General features: G+C 37.6%; 2 protein-coding genes across 9 annotated transcripts in view; both read left to right on the top strand.

The window, feature by feature from the left end:
- Nucleotides 1-16,893, top strand: part of LOC129392609 (centrosome-associated protein ALMS1-like) — a 20,423-nt gene extending 3,530 nt beyond the window's left edge. The window contains exons 2-4 of the mRNA XM_055088853.1: nt 5,944-6,069; nt 15,852-16,047; nt 16,763-16,893. Of these exons, the coding sequence (XP_054944828.1) occupies nt 5,944-6,069; nt 15,852-16,047; nt 16,763-16,893 (453 nt within the window). The remainder of the gene's footprint in view (nt 1-5,943; nt 6,070-15,851; nt 16,048-16,762) is intronic.
- Nucleotides 1-20,409, top strand: part of LOC102976581 (EKC/KEOPS complex subunit TPRKB) — a 279,834-nt gene that overhangs the window by 240,711 nt on the left and 18,714 nt on the right. For 3 of the 8 annotated variants that reach the window (XM_055089255.1, XM_055089257.1, XM_055089252.1), the window contains exon 1: nt 20,076-20,324. The exons of the other annotated variants lie outside the window; for them this stretch is intronic. The gene's annotated coding sequence lies outside the window, so the exon portion shown is untranslated. Of the gene's footprint in view, nt 1-20,075; nt 20,325-20,409 lie in introns of those variants that run through there. 8 annotated transcript variants of the gene reach the window in all.

The following is a 20,409-nucleotide window of genomic DNA, read 5'->3' as shown; positions in this document are numbered from 1 at the left end:
TCTAGAGTGGCTGTTTGCAAGGGGGAGGAGATTACAGTAACTGCCACACTGTATATACTTCTGTGCAAAGAAAAAGGGACAGTATTCAGAATGTCTCTCACATATAAAAGAGCTGGATGGCAGGATACCTGTGTGGCCCAAAGAACTAGAGGTAGCAAATTATGGGCAAAAGAATTGCAACCAAAGGCTGGAAGAGGAAAGGTTTGCAACCAGCTCTGTCTCCTAGCTCTCTGGTATTTGCTTCCAATGGGCAGAGTCTATTTTGTGAAGCATCAAGCACTGAAAAGAAGACTCCTGCTGTTGGAAGTTGACAGGAAGTAACATCCATGAGGGAAAGGTTGCAAGATCAAGGCTTGTCCTATAAACAATGCCTATAATGAAAAAAAAATGAAGAAAGCAGAAGAGAAATGGAAGTCCCTCCTGTTTTTCACAGTGGTTGCACCATTTTATATTCCAACTAACACGACACAAGGGTCCCAGTTTCTCCACATCTTCACCAACATTTGTTATTTTCTCTCTCTCTTTTCTTTTTGTTTTTGATAGCAGCCATCCTGATGAGTGTGTGGTGATGGCTCACTGTAGTTTTTTTTTAATTGTTCTTACAGTAGGTCCTTGTTCTTTATGTATTTTATTAATTTATTTTTTAAATATTTATTTATTTATTTGTCTGCACTGGGTCTTAGTTGCGGCACACGGGATCTTTTAGCTGTGGCTTGTGAACTCTTAGTTGCGGCATGTGGGATCTAGTTCCTTGACCAGGGATCAAACCTGGGCCCCTTGCATTGGGAGCACAGAGTCTTAACCACTGGACCACCAGGGAAGTCCCTCATTGTAGTTCTGATTTGCATTTTTCTAATGATTAGTCATGTTGAGCATATTTTCATGTGCTTATTGGCCATTTGTGTATGTTTGGAGAAATGGCTATGCAGGTTCTTTGCCCATTTGATAATTGGTTAATTGGGTGTTTTGTTTTGTTTTTGTTTTTGAGTTTGAGTTCTTTATATATTACAGATATTAATCCCATATCAGATATGTGATTTGCAAATATTTTCCCCCATTCTGTGGGTTGCCTCTTTACTCATTTTTTTTTAAATTGGGATGTAATTGCTTTACAATGTTGTGTTAGTTTCTGCTGTACAGTGAAGTGAATCAGCTATATGTATACATATATCCCCTCTTTTTTGGATTTCCTTCCCAGTTAGGTCACCACAGAGCACTGAGTAGAGTTCCCTGTGCTATACAGCAGGTTTCCTTTTTACTCTGTTGATGGTGTCTTCTGATATACAGAATTTTAAAATTTTCATGCAGTCCAGTTTGTCTGTTGTTTCTTTTGTTGCTTGTGCTTTGGGTATCATATCCAGGAAATCACTGCCAAATCTACTGTTGTGCAACTTTTGCTCTGAGTTTTCTTCTAAGAGTTTTATAGTTTTAAGTCTTAAGATTTAAGTCTTTGATCCATTTAGAGTTGAGTTTTGTGTATGTTGCTAGGTGAGAGTGTAACTTCATTCTTTTGCATGTGGATATCCAGTTTTTTGAGCAACATTTGTTGAAAAGACTGTCTTTTTCCCATTGAATGGTCTTGATACCTTTGCTGAAAATCATTTGACCATGTATGTGAGAGTTTATTCCTGGGGGCTCTTTGCTCTAGCTGGGACTTCCAATAATGTGTTGGATAGAAGTGGCAAGAGTGGGCATTCTTGCCTTGTTTCTGGTCTTAGAGGAAAAGCTTTCAGTTTTACACTGTTGAGTGTGGTGTGAGTTAGTTGTGGGCCCTCATAAATGGCCTTTATTATATTGATTAGTTTCTTTCCATTCCTGATTTGTTGAGTGCTTTTTCATGAAAGGGTGTTGAGTATTGTCAGCTGCTTTTTCTGTATCAGTCAAGATAATCGTGTGGTTTTGTCCTTCATTCTGTTAATGTTAACTATTATATTGGTTGATTTTTATGTGTTGAATCATCCTTACATTCCATGGTTAATTCTCACTTGATCATGGTGTATAAATACTTCTTTTAATGTATTGTGAATTCTGTGTGCTAGTATTTTTTGAGGATGATCAAAGCCATCTGGTCCTTGGCTTTTCTGTGTTGGCAGGTTTTGGATTACTGATTAAATCTCCTTGCTAGTTATATATTTGTTCAGATTTTCTATTTTTTCTTGATTCAGTCTTGGTAGGTTGTGTCCTTCTAGGGATTTATGTATGTCTTCTTGGCTATCCAATTTGTTGGTATACAGTTCATAGTATTTATTCTCTTATAATCCTTATTTCTGTGGCATTGATTGTAATAGTTCCTCTTTCATTTCTGATTTTATTATTTGAGTCTTCTTTTTTTCCTTAGTCAGTCTGGCTAAGAGGTTGTCAATTTTGTTGATCTTCTGAAAAAAACACTTTAGGGCTTCCCTGGTGGCGCAGTGGTTGAGAGTCTGCCTGCCAATGCAGGGAACGTGGGTTTGTGCCCCGGTCCAGGAAGATCCCACATGCCGCGGAGTGGCTGGGCCTGTGAGCCATGGCCGCTGAGCCTGCGCGTCCAGAGCCTGTGCTCCGCAACGGGAGAGGCCACAACAGTGAGAGGCCCGCGTACCGCAAAAAAAAATGTCAATTTTGTTGATCTTCTGAAAAAAAAACTTTTAGTTTCATGATTTTTTTTTCCTGTTGACTATTTCATTTATCTGTGCTCTAATCTTTATTATTTCATTCCTTCTGCCTGCTTTAGGTTTAGTTCTTCTTTTAGTTCCTTGAGTTACAAGTTAGATTGTTTACTTGAGATCTTGCCTTTTTTTAATATATGCATTTACGGCTATAAACTTCCTTCTTAGTACTTCTTTTGCTGCGTCCATAAGTTTTTTGACATTTTGAGTTTTCATTTGGGTACAGGTATTTTCTAATTTCCTTTGTGACTTCTTGTTTGACCCGTTGGTTTTGTAAGAGTGTAGTGTTTAATTTCCACATATTGTAAAATTTCCAGTTTTTCTTGTGCTATTTGTTTCTAGTTTCATTCCAATGTGATTGGAAAAGATACTGTGTATTATGATTTCAGTCTTCTTGAATTTATTAAGACTTGCTTTGTGGATAGACATGTGTTCTATCCTGAAGAATGTTGCATGTGTACTTGAGAATATGTGTTCTGCTGTTGTTGGATGGGGTGTTCTGTATATATATCTGTTATGTCTGATTGGTCTATAGTGTTGTTCAATTTCTGTATTTCCTTATTCTTCTGTATGGTTGTTCTGTTCATTATTGAAAGTGGGTGTTGAAGCCTCTTAATATTATTATGTTGCTGTGTATTTCTCCCTCAATTCTTTCAACATCTGCCTCATTAATTTAGGAGCTCTGAGGTTTGGTGCATAAATACTTATAAATCTTCTTGGTGAATTGACCCCTTTTTTAAAAAATAAAATTTATTTATTTATTTGTTTATTTATGGCTGCACTGGGTCTTCGCTGCTTTGCGTGGGTTTTCTCTAGTTGCGGGCTTCTCTTTGCAGTTGCTTCTATTGTTGCAGAGCACGGGCTCTAGGCGCGTGGGCTTCAGTAGTTGTGGTATGCGGGCTTCAGTAATTGTGGCTCATAGGCTCTAGAGCGCAGGCTCAGTAGTTGTGGCTCATGGGCTTAGTTGCTCCACGGCATGTGGGATCTTCCCAGACCCAGACTCAAACCTGTGTCCCCTGAATTGGCAGGCGGATTCTTAACCACTGCATCACCAGGGAAGTCCTGAATTGGCCCTTTTATCATTATATGATGTACTTCTTTGTCTCTTGTAACGGTTTTTGACTTAAAGTCTATTTTGTCTGAAATTAATATAGCCACTCCTGTGCTCTTTTGGTTACTATTTGCATGAAATCTCTTTTTTCATCCTTTTACTTGGAATCGATATGTATCCTTCCATCTAAAATGTTTCTTTGATAGACATGTAGTTGGAAGACCACTAAAGACCACTAATTTTTAAAAAATATTTATTTATTTATTTTGTCTGCACTGGGTCTTAGTTGTGGCACACAGGATTTTTCGTTGTGGCACATGAGATCTTTAGTTGTGGCATGCATGCAGGATCTATATCCCTTACCAGGGATCGAACCCGGGCCCCCTGCATTGGGAGCGCAGAGTCTTAGCCACTGGGCCACCAAGGAAGACCCAGATTGCTAACTTTTAATATTAAAAAATGACTCAGGGAAAGACTCTGAAACTGTTCATTTATACCAAATGACATTTAATCTCAGATCAGAGATTTCCTGATGACACCTGCTTAGTTCTGAAGCATTCATCTTAAGAATTCTCTTTCAAGTATTTGGGTTATACCACTATCCAGAGGCAACTGGGAAAACTGATCAAACATATGGGAATTATTAGAAATTAATTTCCTTAATGAAGTCTATAAACCATCAAGTAGGTAATAAAAGTAAGTTCTGGGAAATGTATTTTTTAATAAGATCTTTTAATATTTAATTTTAACTTTTGGGGTTTTTTTTAGCTGATAAAAGTGAGAGAGAGAGTTCTTTTTTCTCACACATTGGGTTAGTTGTCAAAGTGCTGGTTTCTTAATATTGTATCATTAGTGTTCTACAATTATCCCAATGAATCAAACTCTCTTTTTGTAAGCTAATGTGAATCAGCTATTTTCAAAGGCAACACCCTGTGCTCTACACCCAGCATTTAGTTGCAGTGAATAGCCATTTTGAACATTCATTTTGGCATTCTTTCCTCAAGGGCTCAAAGAAGACTAACTGTGCCAAAACATTGGCTGTATTTTTATTTATTTAGGGATTTCAAATTGCCAAAATGAATTTGCAAAATGCCTTTCTTTGCTTTTTATTCTTTATCCCTTAAAAAATGCCACTGAAGCAAGGTGGGTGTGCCCCATGGTGTTCTACCTTTTGAGAAACATCTCTTGGAAGAGTTGATACCATAGAAATCTCTTTAGTGATTGAATAGATTTTAAGTTAAGCTTGCCTTTCTATGATCAAAAGCACATTGTTGTAAGTGCTCTGTAAAAATGTTTTGTTAGTGTAGTAACTTTTAATTCTAGGAAAAAAATCTTATGACCTTGGGTTTCCTTCAGAGGCTCTTTCACATTTTTGGTTGTGTTAGCATTCATCTTTTCTTGACTCATAACTGCCTGTTTTACTTTTAATAACCTCTTCTTTTTTATGGACATTGTGTCTTTTAAAAAAGTCTCTTTAAGGGTCTGAGATATTCTCATTTTAAAGTCTTTTGAAAGTATAGTTTGTAATTTCATTTTTAGCAGGAGTGTTATTTGGTTTTGTCTTTTGGTGCGTCCTTCTCTACCTGGTGTTTTTTTGGTTGTCTCTGCCTTGCCTCTTGTGGCTCCTTCTTTATAGAAAGGTTTATATTGGAAGCTTTGGGTTCTTACTCTCCAGGAATATTGGGGAAAATCTCAACAACCAGTCCCTGAACCAGCAGGTGACTTGACTGAGGTCACTTTTGTTTGATTACCTCTGATCTTTTCCATGTGCATTGCTTCAGCCTTGGGCAGTAGTCACAGCTTTTATTGCCTTCTTTCACAGATGGGAGAGCCCTGCTTCAACTCCTGATTTCACAAAATGAGCCTAACTTTGTCCCCACTTTCCATGCTATAAGATGATTTTAGTTTCTATTATTAGAGTTAATTTCTTAGGTGTCTCAAATAGTAAGATTGTAAAATAGATAACTTGCTTGTTTCTGCTTGCTTCTTTTACTGCTACAAATATAAGAGGTTAAAGAACTGCTGTGGTTTGTTGGAATATGTTGAGTCCTTACTGGGTAACCTTAAATCCCTGTTTCCTTATTTTTAAGTGAAGATAATTTGGACAGTGGTTGTGAAGCCCCAATGTTATTATATTTGTGAAAGTGCTTTATAAACAGAGAAACATAATCTAAATGTTAGCCTTTATTATTGTTTTTTCATAAGGATTGTGTTATTATTCTACTTAAATCTTTTGATTTTCAGGTTGTTCCATTGACCTGTCATGTATGGCAAGGGCCATTATATCAAAACAATAGTGGAACACAGATTCCTGATACTAATGTGGTCTCTTTGGAAAAAACAGCTCAGTGGGGTTCTGGGGATGATCAGGTATGTCTTGTATAACTGGCAAACTATCTTTTGATAAGCAGCATGAGAAAATCTGACTTAGCTATGAAGAATGGAAAGAGGTGAATTACTTTAATATTCCATTATTCTAATAGATCTTTGGCAACCTTAATTATATAGAACAGCAGTTTACTTTTTTTTTGGTCTCAGGACTCCTTCACATTCTTCAAAAGTATTTTAAAGAGCTTTTGTTTATAAGGGTTATCTGTATCAATATTTAGCTTACAAAAAAATTAAAACATTTAAAAAATATTTATTTAAAAATAACAAACCCATTACATATTAACATAAAAATATATTTTAAAATGAAAAATGGCTATTTTCCAAAACAAAAAAAAAATTAGTTGAAAGGGTGGCATTGTTTTACAGTTTTGCATATCTCTTTAATGTCAGGCTTACTAGAAGACAGTTGATGTATTAGGCAGGGTTTTCCAGAAAAATAGAACCAATAGTAAACATACATATATGTACGTAAATAGGTATATACATATATATATATGTAAATTAAGGAATTGGTTCATGTGATTATGGAGGCTGAGAATTCCCAAGATCTGTAACCTGGGGATCCAGGAGAGCTGAGAGTATAGTTCCAGTCTGAATCTGAAGGTCCGAGAACCAGGAGCTGACTGATGGTGTATGTTCTAGCCCAAGCCTAGAGGTCCGAGGACCAGGTGAGCTGATGGTGTAAGTTTCACTCCAGGTCCAAGTCCAAAGCAGAAGACTGATGTCCCAGCTTGAAGACCATCAGGCAGAGAGAGCGAATTATCTTTTGCCCAGCCTTTTGTTCTATTCAGGCCTTTAATAACTGAATTCTCAGATCTGCTTCTACATTTAGTCCATTGGGATATATTGTTTTGGTTGAATTATGTGAAGAAAATCTGACCTTCCATAGATATGTAGTTAGAAAAGGGAGGCCCACTTAACTTCCCTGAAAGGGTGTCAGTGACCCCCAGGGATCTTTGGACCACACTTTGGAACCAGTGATCTAGAACATAGTAATAAACTTAGAAGAAATGGAAAAAATTGTGAGCAGATAGGAAAAAGCCTCATATATGTTTGTTGGAGAAAAAAATGCATCCTTACTCATAATGATTAAATATTTAATGTTGATTATCTAATAACTTGGGTATCAGATTTCTTCTAGTACCTTCAATTTTCCCTAAATTGCATTTATTATCCATTAAATGCAAGGTATGGAGGAAGGAGATTTACTGTCACCAACTGAAAAGGGTTAAGAGAAACCCTGACCAGAAAAAGCACGGTACTCTGTGATCATTAAGTGGAAGAGGGATTGTTATGGGTTGAATTGTGTCCCCCAAAATGATGTGTTGAAGTCCCAATCTGCAGTACCTCAGAATGTGACCTTATTTGGAAATATAGTGATGGCAGATAGAACTATTTAAGTCAAGAAGAGATCATACTGGATTTAGGGTGGACCCTTAATCCAATATGACTGGTGTCCTTGTAGGAGAGAGACACACACAGGAAGAGGTCTGCCATGTGAAGACAGAGGCAGAGATGGAGTTATGCTGCCGTAGCCATTAAATGCCTGGGGCTGCAAGAAGGAGGAAGAGGTAAGAAGGATCCTCCCCTAGAGGCTTTGGATGGAGCATGGCCCTGCCAACACCTTGATTTCAGACTTCTAGGCTCCAGAACTGTGAGAGAATAAATTTCTGTTGTTTGAAGCCCTCCACTTTGTGTAAGTTCCTTATGGCAGCTTTAGGAAACGAATACAGAGGTATATTCCTAAATAGTTGAATGTTCTCTGAGGGCATGTTTACGGTAGAGCACAGTCCAAAAATGGATATCTTCCCTTTTTTTGGTCCTTGTTTTATAAAATATAAACCATGGATAGATCCTGTAGCTCTTCATTTCTGCCTTTATGCCTGGGTTCCTCAGAAGAACTGGAGGATTCTACCACTTTCTCTAATTCTCTCCCCTCTTTTCTCCTCCTGGTTATTCTGCTCATTCATCCTTGTTGCTGTCATCCAAGTTAACTTTTGTTTATTCATTGAAAACTATAGCTCTTGCTACACTGTCTTCTTTTAGTTTCTTTCACTTCAGCTTACATTACCCATCCAGTGTCTGAAACTCTTGGATCTTTGATCTAATGTGCAGAGATATTTTTCCTCCACTCCTCCCAACCTTCTCCTATCGCTGCTTACCCCGTGGTCACAGTCTAGACCTTATCAGCTCCAGCAACTTGAGTACAAATGTCTCATCCTTTCTTCTCTCCAGCTACTGCCCCATTTAATATTTCTGCTTCCTGTTAAGTGAAATTTTCAAGACTTTTGGGTCTCTATTTTCTGATATCTTATCCTCATTTTTTAAAAAGTCAAGTTTATTGAGGTATAATTTAAATACAGCAAAATTAACTCTTTTAGGTGTACAGTTCGATGAGCTTTGACAAATACATACACTTATATAACTACTACACATTTGATTGCCATCACCCCCAAAAAGTTTCCTTGTGCCCCTTTGTAGTCAGTCATCTCCCCCATGCTTAGTCCCTGGCAACCGCTAATCTCATTTCTGTCTCTATAGTTTTGCCTTTCAGCATTGTAGTGTGTAGATTTTTTAAAAATTAATTAATTTATTTATTTTTGGCTGCATTGCATCTTTGTTGCTGCACGCGGTCTTTCTCTAGGTGCGGCAAGTGGGGGCTACTCTTCTATGCGGTGCTCGGGCTTCTCCTTGCGGTGGCTTCTCTTGCTGCAGAGCACGGGATCTAGGCGTGCGGCTTCAGTAGTTGTGGCACGTGGGCTCAGTAGTTGTGGCTCGCGGGCTCTAGAGCGCAGGCTCGGTAGTTGTGGCGCATCGGCTTTGTTGCTCTGTGACATGTGGGATCTTCCCGGACCAGGGCTCAAACCCGTGCCCACTGCAGTGGCAGGCAGATTCTTAACCACTGTGCCACCAGGGAAGTCCCACGTGTAGATTTTTGAATCTGGCTTCTTTCACTTGGCACGTGCTTTTGAGGTTCATCCATGTTGTTGCATAAATCAGTAGCTCTTTAAAATTTATTTCTGAGTAGTATTCCACTTATGTACAGGTTTTTAGGTAGACAGCTGGTTTCATTTCTCTTGGGTAAATACCTAGGAATGGGATTGCTGGCTGATACGGTAACTGTACGTTTAACATTATAAGAAAGTGCCAAATTGTTTTCCGAAGTGCCTGTACCATTTTGCATTCCCCACAATGTATAGGAGTTCTAGTTGCTTTGCATCCTTGCTAGCTCTTGGTATTGTCAGTTTTTTTGTTTGTTTGTTTTAAAATTTTTAGTCATTCTATGTATGTTGTGGTATCTTATTGTGGTTTTAATATGCATTTTCCTAATGATAATGTGCATCTTTTTGTGTGCTTATTTGCCATCCATGTTTCTTCGTTAGTGAAGGGGTTGGTTTAAATCTCTTCCCCATTTATTTATTTATTTTTGGCTGCCTTGGGTCTTTGTTGCTGTGAGCGGGCTTTCTCTTGTTGTGGCGAGCATGGGCTACTCCTCGTTGCGGTGCGCGGGCTTATTGCAGTGGCTTCTCTTGTTGCAGAGCACGGGCTCTAGGCGTGTGGGCTTCAGTAGTTGTGGCTCGTGGGCTCTAGAGTGCAGGCTCAGTAGTTGTGGCGCACGGGCTTAGTTGCTCCGCGGCATATGGGATCTTCCCAGGCCAGGGCTCAAACCCCTGTCCCCTGCATTTGCAGGCGGATTTTTAAGCACTGCACCACCAGGGAAGCCCTCTTCCCCATTTTTTATGGGTGATTTGTTCCATTTGTTGAGTTTTGAGAGTTCTTTATATATTCTAGATGTATGTCCTTTATGTGTTTTGCAAATATTTTCTCCCAGTCTATGATTTTTCTTTGAATTGTCCTATTTGTTTTTTGAAGAGTAGAAGTTTTAATTTTGATGCAGTTAAAGTTGGTTTACTGATTTTTTTCTTTTATGGTTTTTACTTCTTATGTCTAACCCGGTAAATTTTGACCTAATCCTAGATCACAAAGACTTTCTCCTATATTTTTTTCTAGAACAGGGTTTCTCTGCTTTGGTGCTTTTGATATTTGGGCTGGATAATTCTTTATTTTACAGGACTGTCCTGTGTATTGTAAGATGTTTAGCAGCATCCTTGGCCTCTTCCCACTAGATATCAGTAATACTGCCCCATGTTGGTAAACGTCAGAAATGTCTCCAAACTTTGCCAAATGTATCATGGTTGAGGGAAGAAGAGGGTGTCAAAATCTTGCCCAGTTGAGAACGAGTTTTTGAAGTTTTATAGTTTTAAGTTTATCTAAATCTGTTTTGAGTTGTTTTTTTTTTCCCCCGGTACGCGGGCTTCTCACTGTTGTGGCCTATCCCGTTGCGGAGCACAGGCTCCGGACGCGCAGACTCAGCGGCCATGGCTCACGGGCCCAGCCGCTCCGCGGCATGCGGGATCCTCCCGGACCGGGGCATGAACCCGTGTCCCCTGCATCGGCAGGCGGGCTCTCAACCACTGCGCCACCAGCGAAGCCCTTGAGTTGGTTTTTGATTATGGTGTGAAGTAGGGGTCCAGCTTCATTTTCTTACATACGTATATCTAATTGTTATTCCAACACCATTTGCTGAAAATACTCCCTTTCCCCTTGGCATCTTTGTGTGGGTCTATTTCTGGACTCTCGATTCCATTGATTTATATCTCTATCATCATGCTAATACTGTGCTCTTAATTATTGTACTGTCTTGAAATCAGATAGTGTGAGTTCTCCCACGTTGTTTTTCTTTTTTAAAAATGGTTTTGTTTATGCTAGAATCTTTGAATTTCCGTGTAAGTTTTAGAATCAGTTTGTCAATTTCTATTTAAAACGTCTGCTGGAATTTTGATTAAAATTGCCTTGAGTCTATAAATCAATTTGAAGGGAATTGACATCTTAACAATATTGAGTTCTCTAATCCATAGACACAACAGTTCTTACAGTTTTATTTAGATCACTAATTTCTTCATCAGTGTTTTGTTGCCTTCAGTGTACCAAACTTAATACATGTTTGTATTAGACTTACTGAAATGTTAAAAATTTTCAATTCCCACTGTTCATCACAATTATATAGGAATATATGACTTTCTATATTGACCTTGTATCCTATGACCTTGCTAATCTCATTTACTATTTCTAGTATAGTTCTTTTGTAGATTCTTTAGGACTTCTTAATGTATAGACAATCATATCCATTTGTACGTTCTTTTTCCTTTTTCCTTTTTGATATATATGCCTTATCTACTGGCTAGGATCTTCTTATTCTTCTACTTGATCTTCTTGTGTTCTGACCTCACTTCTGTGAAAGCAAGTGTCACCAACAAATTTGTGTAGCTGAATACAGTAAGCACTTTTCTGTCCTCATCTTAGATGCAATAAATAGCATTTCATATTCTTAACCAATGCTTAACTTCTTGAAATTATTTCCTTTCTTGGCTTCTCCTGGTTTTCTTTCTACTCCGCTGGCTATTCTTTCTCAGTTTCCTTTGCTGCTTTATCGTCCCCTGTTAAACCTTAAAATCAGAGGTTGCAAGCTGTGGACCTGCATATGGTTCAAATGTGGTTTGCAGAAAAAAAAAGTTGGGGGGCACAGTGTTTTAAAAATTTTTAAACAGAATACTTTAAAGTGTGCATACAGTGCATAGTTGGCCACAGGTCCCATTACTCTGTAATATCAGGCAGGTTTACTCATGTCTTTTACCTCCCTGTACCTATACACATTTGAGTTTTTAACTTCTGCTTGAAATGTTGGAATGTTTTGGTTCTCATCTAGATCGAGGGCTTTAAATATGCCTGTGTACTTAAAAATCCCAAGTTTGTATCTCCAACCTTTACTTCGCCCTCAAAATTTGTTTGTATTTATTCTGTTGTTTATTTGTCATCCCTCTTCACATCTGTCTACAAATATTTAGAGATTTGAGGCCCTTTTTATATTGGTTAAAAAAGTATAACACTCAGAATCATAGCAACAAAATAAGCAGAAAGAAAAGAATGGTCAACAGGTTTTTTAAAATTTTATTTTATGAAGGGAAATTATAAGAGCATGTTTACATGGAGAGAGGAATGATTCAGTAGAAAGGGAAAATGCATGAAGGAAAATGGGGGAATCACATATAGGAAAGAAATCATTGAAAAAAAATGGAATGAGATGGGAAGGTCTTTGATAGTAAGACTTTTTTTAAATCACAAGATGAAAATCTGGGGTAGGTAATGGGGTTGTAGATCTTGTGCTAGGAAGATAAGGAAGGTCCATCTCCTGTTCTTCACTTACTAAAGTAGGAAATGAGGTCATCAGTTGAAAAATGAGGAAGGAGGGTTCAGTAGTTCTGAGGAGAGAAAGTATAAAGTAATCATTTTAGCCAATCAACTTACCCAGAAAATAGAGTAGAATTTCCAGGCAGGGCTGAGTGCCCTTGAGGTTTAATGTCATCAGTCTAAAGGAAAACCAGTGTAGGTGTGTGCTTTCTTCAGCAGTGTGCTGCTCCTTGGATTAAGACAAGCAGAAGGTTCAACCAGAGCTGAGCTTTGCCAGGCAAATAGGATAGTGGGGGAAAAGGGTAAGAAAGAAGAGATGTTTGCAAGGTAGTGATTATAAGGATGATTATGAACGCTCAGAGTGGTAAAGAGGGAAATACAGGTAAGAAAGGAATTATGAAAAGTGTAAATGTGACAGGATAGTTGTCTTCATAAGGTTACAAAATTATTGCAGTTGAGGAGCTAGAGTTAAGTAAGTGATCTGTGGAGGTCAAAGGCTGGGCAGGAGAACACATGGATACGTCTCTCATCAGTAGTGAGGAATAAACTATGGGATGAGGCTCAAACCCTGGTCAAAGGGGCTAAGAGATGAGTTGGGGACCCGAGATTTTGCTGTAGTGAGAGTCACAAGATGACTGGAATTCCCTTGCTTTAAAACCCATTCATCTGGTCCACTATCCCCTATTGAATAGAGGGCTCTCAAAAGAAAAAAATTATCATTCTCATATTCCTTTTATTTTCAAGTCTTAAAAATGTAAAAAGCATGTTTCCAGTAGCAATGTTCGATGTTAAGGATTTGACTAATTTATCTGACATAGATGGGACTGATATATTTTGGAAGGTCAAAGGTCTATAATCCCATAAGCCATAGATGAGTAGTGTTAATATTTTAGAATATTCACGCCAATATTTTTCTCTGTATCTATTTATATAACTGATATTAGGTAGTGGATAGTTGTGTATCTTTTTTTTTTTAACTTACTGTAAGAGCATTTTGTTGGTGAATTTTAAATACTGGAAATAATCCTTTAAAGAAAAAAGTCTTGTTGAAATTGTGAAATCTTTCTAAATTGTAATACAACATATTTTTATGGATGGGTCATTTGGGAATGAAAAAAATACATATTCTCTTAAAAAAATTTGAGTTGGTTAAGGAAGAAGAGTAATAGACTACAAAATAATGAAAATCAGTACATTATATATCTAAGCATGTTGATTGCCATCAATATAATGTCTCATCTTTTTATTTAAACAAATATATGTAAATCAAATGAATTCTTTATTTAACCAAAAATTTTATGTAAATAATGATAAACTGCAAGTAGAGGAAACATGGCAAAGAGAAAACCAGAAATAATTAAGTTAGAAAATAGAATTGTTAAATTCAAGACAAAATATATACATTCCTAGTAAATCCAGTCAAGAAAAAAAAAACCTAAATGAAATAGACTTAATACAAACCTATCAAAGCTTATAGAGTTGGATTAGAAGTAGGAAGAAAGCAAGAATGTTATAATAGTACCAGCTATCAAAAAGGTTTCTGGATCTAATGGATTCACTGATGAAATCTTTTATATTTTTAAGGAAAATCAAATTTCCTTTTATTAAAAAAATATAGAACAAGGTTAGAAAACAAAAGAAGCATTCTAAAACACTGATTAATCTTATGAGTGAAAATGTTAAAGACTGTGCTAGCAAATATGATTAAGGTCTAATCTACCACTACCAAGTAAGAAATGTGAAGTTGTTGCAATATGAAGAAATTTATTGCTGTATTTTATCAGATATCACAACCACCGCGCCACCAGGGAAGCCCCAGATTTCCTTTTATTAAAAAAATATAGAACAAGGTTAGAAAACAAAAGAAGCATTCTAAAACACTGATTAATCTTATGAGTGAAAATGTTAAAGACTGTGCTAGCAAATATGATTAAGGTCTAATCTACCCCTACCAAGTAAGAAATGTGAAGTTGTTGCAATATGAAGAAATTTATTGCTGTATTTTATCAGATGTAATTGGGGTAAAAAAGATGCTATAATGTAGTTTGATCAAATTTAGTGCTCATTCCTAATCAAATTAATTTAAAATGAAAATAAAATAATACTTTAATAGCACGATAGGACAAATATTCTTAATTATTAACTAATACCAAATTTAAAAAGAAAATGTGTTTAAAAACTGCTTACCAATAGTATTTAATTCAACTTTATTTCAACATTTCTACCTAGTGTGGTCTGTGGATTGGTGCCAGGCCATGAATTGCTTGTTACTGTCAAGAGATAAGTACAAGAATTAAGAAGGAGTGTTTAGAAACTTTTATAGCAATTTGATGTTTTTTAGAACTAGAAATCATATAGTTATACTTGTGTTTTGTACTTTGGGCTTATATATCTTTTCAATTTCATTTTGCTAGTTATTTTTACTAGTTTTTTTTTTTTTTTTTTTTTTTCGGTACGCGGGCCTCTCACTGTTGTGGCCTCTCCCGTTGCGGGGCACAGGCTCCGGACGTGCAGGCTAAGCGGCCATGGCTCACGGGCCCAGCCGCTCCGCGGCATGTGGGATCTTCCCGGACCGGGGCACGAACCCGTGTCCCCTGCATCGGCAGGCGGACTCTCAACCACTGCGCCACTAGGGAAGCCCCTACTAGTTTTTAAAATTAGTTTATTATTTTTCTTTACTTGTTACCTGTTAATTTTTATTAGTATTTTTTGTGTGTGTCTGTGTGTTATGCGGGCCTCCCTCTGTTGTGGCCTCTCCCGTTGCGGAGCACAGGCTCCGGACGCGCAGGCTCAGCGGCCATGGCTCACAGGCCCAGACGCTCCGCGGCACGTGGGATCCTCCCAGACCGGGGCGCGAACCCAGGTCCCCTGCATCGGCAGGCGGACGCGCAACCACTGCGCCACCAGGGAAGCCCCCTTTTATTAGTATTTTAATAAAATGTCAGTCTGTAATGAATTGGAAATAGGAAAAACTGATCCTTCCTGTAGTTACTTTGAGAAACATTTTTCTGAATCATGCCACTAATATAAGAGTAAATATTTGAAAGAGACAAACGAACCACTCACTACGCATGAACCATATGATGTTTTGCACCGCCAAGTCCGCTAGAAACTAGTATAGCAAGTAAGAATTCAGTAAAGTGGTCACATGTAGAGAAGATCGTAGCTTTAGGTTTGGATTTTTTTTTTAGTTGTATTATTATCACATTGTAAGATTACATCATGAAGAACCAAATTTATTGTTTTAATGATGAGAAGTAACTATTAAAGAATAGCAGAAATGCCAGTGATTCAACACGTTAAAAGATGGGTAATAATGGGAAAAGATCAAAAATGTTATTAATATTGTGAAAAACACAGAAAGAACAGCTTTACTTTTTACAAATTTTGATGGGATTGTTGTGAAATAGGAAGCTGTATGCTACGTGAATGCACGTTTTAATCTAAATGTTAATATGTATGGTAACTCAGTTAATGATTTAGCATATTTTCCTTCAAAATTATTGTTTTAGAGAACAGAATCTTGGCATTATCTTCCTCAAGAAATGGACTCTTCCCACACCTTGAATACAACCCAGACCAGGTTTAATGTAAGAGAAAAAGGGACTGAAGTGACAGACTTCCCCTCTCTGGAGGAAGGTATATTGACCCAATCAGAAAATCAAGTAAAGGAGTCGAACAGAGATCTCTTATGTTCTCCATTGATAGGTAATGCCTCTTTATTTTTGACTAGTATTAATACCTCACATTTGTAAAATACTTACGGGGGACTGCAAATCTTGCGTCTACATCCTTTCTTGAGCTGAGGGGCGCTGTAGAACTGTACGCAAAGGTAGTAGCTTATTTCTGGTTTTCCACACTGGCCAGCGGGTCTGGTTATATTTAAATGTGCAGTTGCTCCTCATTTTATCTCCCCCTGTTGCTCTCAGAAGGCAAAAAGCTGGTAACTTCCTCTAGTGGGTATGCCTCCTTAGTCCTGACTTTGTGGAGTTTTTCTTGGGGCAAACCATATATTATCCTTTGACTACTTCTCTCAGCAGTGGAGGCTCCATGATGTATAAAAAACAAACAAAAAACAAATGTTCATGCTTAAGCTCATTAGATTCTTAAAATTAGTTAAGACATATATTATTATCCTAAGTTTTCAGACCGAAACATTGAGATAAAGAGGTTAAATGACTTGTCTGAGGTAGAGCTTCCTGCCTTCCTCTGTTTAATAAGGAACTGATTTATTAGCTCTTTATAAAAGATGAACTTTAAGTACTTTTCAAATCATCAAGGTAGGAGGTAGAATTGTATTATCACTACTTTGGATTGTTGCACATATATCAGAATGCTTAGCCGATATGGTAATTTCAATTTTTTCATGCCTAAATCATAATTCAGACAAATATTCTTTGTTTTTTCCTTCCCTTTTCTTCAGATTTTTATTTTCAGAAATTGAAGACAATGCAACAACCACCTATTTTACAATTAACTTTTGTCAAGGGAGTGGGATTCAACCGTGGAGTTGTCTTATCAGAGTTTTGTAGAGGAGCAAGAATTAGGAGTTAATTCAACAAATTCCTTTCAAATACAAGCAAATACTATCCAAGTAAAAGTACTAGTGCCAATATATTCAGTGATGTAGATCATCAAAGTCAATTTTCGTTTTATATTTTAAGAAAGATGTTAACATTAGAGTTCCCTTGTGGGAGGAGATTACTATGATAGTAGATGAAAGGGAAGACTTTACTATGATCAGGTATCTGAAGGGCTGTCATGCTAAAGAGGAAGCAACGTATTTTTTATTTATTCATTTATTTAACAAATATCTAAGTGCCTATTGTGTGTTGGGCGCTAGGGATATATAGATGAAAGCTACTTCCTCTTTTGGGAAGGCAATACAGTAGAAGGAAAATAATAGTACCATGGGATGAGTTGGGTAGTGGTCTAGAGCAGGAGTCTGCAAACTACTAGCCATGGGCTAAGGCCTGATTTTGTGAGCTAGAACAGGTTTTAGGATTTTTAAAGGATTGTAAAAACAAAAGAAGTATATGGGATAGAGATACCATGTGTGATGAACAAAGCCTAAAATATTTACTAGCTGACCTTTTATAGAAAATGTTTGCTAATTCCTAGTCTAGAGGTTAAAATGAGACTACGTAGCTTATAGGGAGGCTGTTTTCAACTTGATACAAGGAAGAACTTTCTAATAGAGCCATTTAATAAAGGAAAGGCTATATAATAAAAAAAAAGTGAGCATTATGTCATAGCAAAATGTCAAGCAAAGTTCTCTAATAGAATAGTTTCAGCATTGGGTTGGAGATTGTGCTACATGGCTTCTAAAGTATTTTCTAATGTAAAGTTTTATAACTCCAGCTTCTCATTTACTATAGATAAAGTAGAACATTTTAATTATTAGATCAGATCCCAGGATCTGATGGCCAGAGGAAATTTCATCATTGCTTTTTTGTTATGCTTGAATCCAGTCATTGTAGGGTGTATCTCACCAATGGCAAATGTCATGACGATGACTGGTGCCAGAACAGTTAGGTATCTCAAAAAAGAGTGATCCAGGCCATCAGCAGTTGCCCAAATGTGAGGAAATGTGGGGTCTTTTTAAAAAAATCTTCATGATTCTTAGAGGGGTATGGGACTTCCCTGGTGGTGCAGTGGTTAAGAATCTGCCTGCCAATGCAGGGGACACGGGTTCGATCCCTGGTCTGGGAAGATCCCACATACCACAGAGCAACTAAGTCTGTGCGCCACAACTGCTGAAGCCCACACACCTAGAGCCTGTGCTCTGCAGCAAGAGAAGCCACCACAATGAGAAGCCTGTGCACCACAACGAAGACCCAATGCAGCCAAAAATAAATATAAATTAATTTTATAAAAGGATTTCTGTTATGAAGGTTTAAGACTGAGTCTGTAGCCAAAGAGGAACAATACCGATTAGTCCTTGGTGGTAAAGGTTATTGTTATCTTTCAGTTTCTTATTTTTAATTAATCCATTCAATAAATAAATAATTGTCTTTTGAGTGCCCACTAAGTGTAGCTGGTACTTTGCTAGGCACTGAGGGTACAGCTGTGAATAATGCAGACACGGAGTTGATAATCTAGGTGGGAAGCAGAGAGACCAAAGATTAAAACAAGAGTGTGACAGTTATGATAGGGAAGATATGCAGTATTATTATAGGCATTCGGAAATCAAGAAAGTATACCGTAGCAACAGTATTACCTTCATACTGAAAGAACAATTCAGTTTTAGCAAAACATCACCAATCTAGTTAAATTAATATGAAATAGAATGCTGTTGGTTTTATAGTTTTGCTTCTATTAATATTTAATTTTCTGTTTTATAGTTGTAGAAATACTATAAGGAATAAGGAGTTTATACCTAGTTGTACATGTTTAAGGACATTATAATAAACCTTATTTAAGGTGGCATTCAGGAATTCAGAAGAATTTTTTTCCTTTAAATTAGCAGTTCTCAAACTTCTTGTTCACAGGATTTCCTTGACACACTTTAAAATTACTGAGAGCTTTTTTTTGATGTGGATTATTGATATTTTCCCATATTAGAAATTATTAAAACTGAGAAATTTAAAAAATATTTATCAACTCATTAAAAAGTAACAACTCCATTGCATGTTAACATAAATTATCTAGTTTTTTACAAAAATAACTATTTTCCAAACCAGAAATGTTTAGAAGACCAGCGTTGTTTTACTTAAAAAAGAAAAAACTGTAATGTCTGACTTAATAGAAGACAGGTGGGTTCTGATAGTCTGCTTCTGCATTCAGGATGTTGCTTTATCATAGGTAATGTAGCTTCTGGAAAATTCCAGTGTATCCTTATGAGAGAATGAGAGTGAATAAGGCAAATGATATGTTAATATTACTTTGAATATAATTTTGACCCCAGGCATCTTCTGAGTGTCTTAGGGATGCCTGGGAGCCTGTGGACCACACTTTGATGTAAGATAGGAAGAAACACTCATAATGGTTAGGAGTACTTGCTAAAAAGTAGAGTGTTTAGGTTCAGATTGCACTCTGGCACTTAAGCTATTTGAATGTGGACAAATTACTTAGTATTCTTTAAGATTTATGATCATGTTTCCTCATCTATAAGATGGGTATAAAAATACCTATACTTCAATGTTGTTATGAGGATTAAATAAAATATTGTATGTTAAGTGCCTGGATCTTGTCAGGCTATTAATAAATGGTATTTGCTGCTGCTGCTGTTATATTATCATACTAATGCTTGTAGAAACTTCCAGATGGCAGCATATTTAGGTTCTTTAAAATACTGTATAAGCTAAACAATTAATTTTCAGCATTTCCAACATCTTTATATTTGAAACTTTGCAGTCATACAAGACAATTTCGCTTCTCCTGATTTGCCTTTGCTGACATGTTTGACAAAAGATCAAGAGTTTGGGCCTGATTCCTTGTTTCACCAAAGTGAACTAGACTTTGCACCTCTGAGGTAGGATGATTTATTTTTCTGTTTGCATGTAAACTTTCTACTCTTTCTTTTCTTCTAAGTTGTTAATAATATTAATGACTTCAGGTGAGACTTTGGGTTGGGAGCTAGATATTCTCAGTACACACTCTGAAGATAACAAGGCCCTAAGTAATATGTGTAAAAATGAGCCAGCTGACTAAGGAGGGAATTGCAGGCATTCGAGTCCTCTTTACTAATCAAGCGTCTCAGTCGGCCGGCGTGATGACGTCATCTCGACGGGCGGTGGCGCATGCGCAGTAGAAGGAGGTGTGCGAGGTGCGTGGGTTTGTGCCTAGGCACCTGTGGTTCGGGGCCTTGTGCTGGCACCGGGAGCACCGGGTTGGCGACGTTGGCACTCTTGGCGTTGGGTGGGCGGCAACTTGGGGGGTCACATGAGCCAGTGGCATCATGCCCGTGGGCGCTGGGGTCAGGGTCGCGGCTTTTCCGGACGTTCGTCGGCCAAGAGGAAGGGCGGAAAGCACATCCCGGAAAGGTAATATGCCTTGTCCCCTGGGCGTTGCGGGTGGAGCTCAGAGCCCCTGGGCCTGGGCTTCGTCTCTTGTGCTGTCTCCTGTCAC

The sequence above is a fragment of the Physeter macrocephalus genome, chromosome 12 (genome assembly GCF_002837175.3).
Source record: "Physeter macrocephalus isolate SW-GA chromosome 12, ASM283717v5, whole genome shotgun sequence".
In the NCBI taxonomy this organism is placed as follows: Eukaryota; Metazoa; Chordata; class Mammalia; order Artiodactyla; family Physeteridae; genus Physeter; species Physeter macrocephalus.
This window is presented reverse-complemented; position numbering and strand designations above follow the sequence as displayed.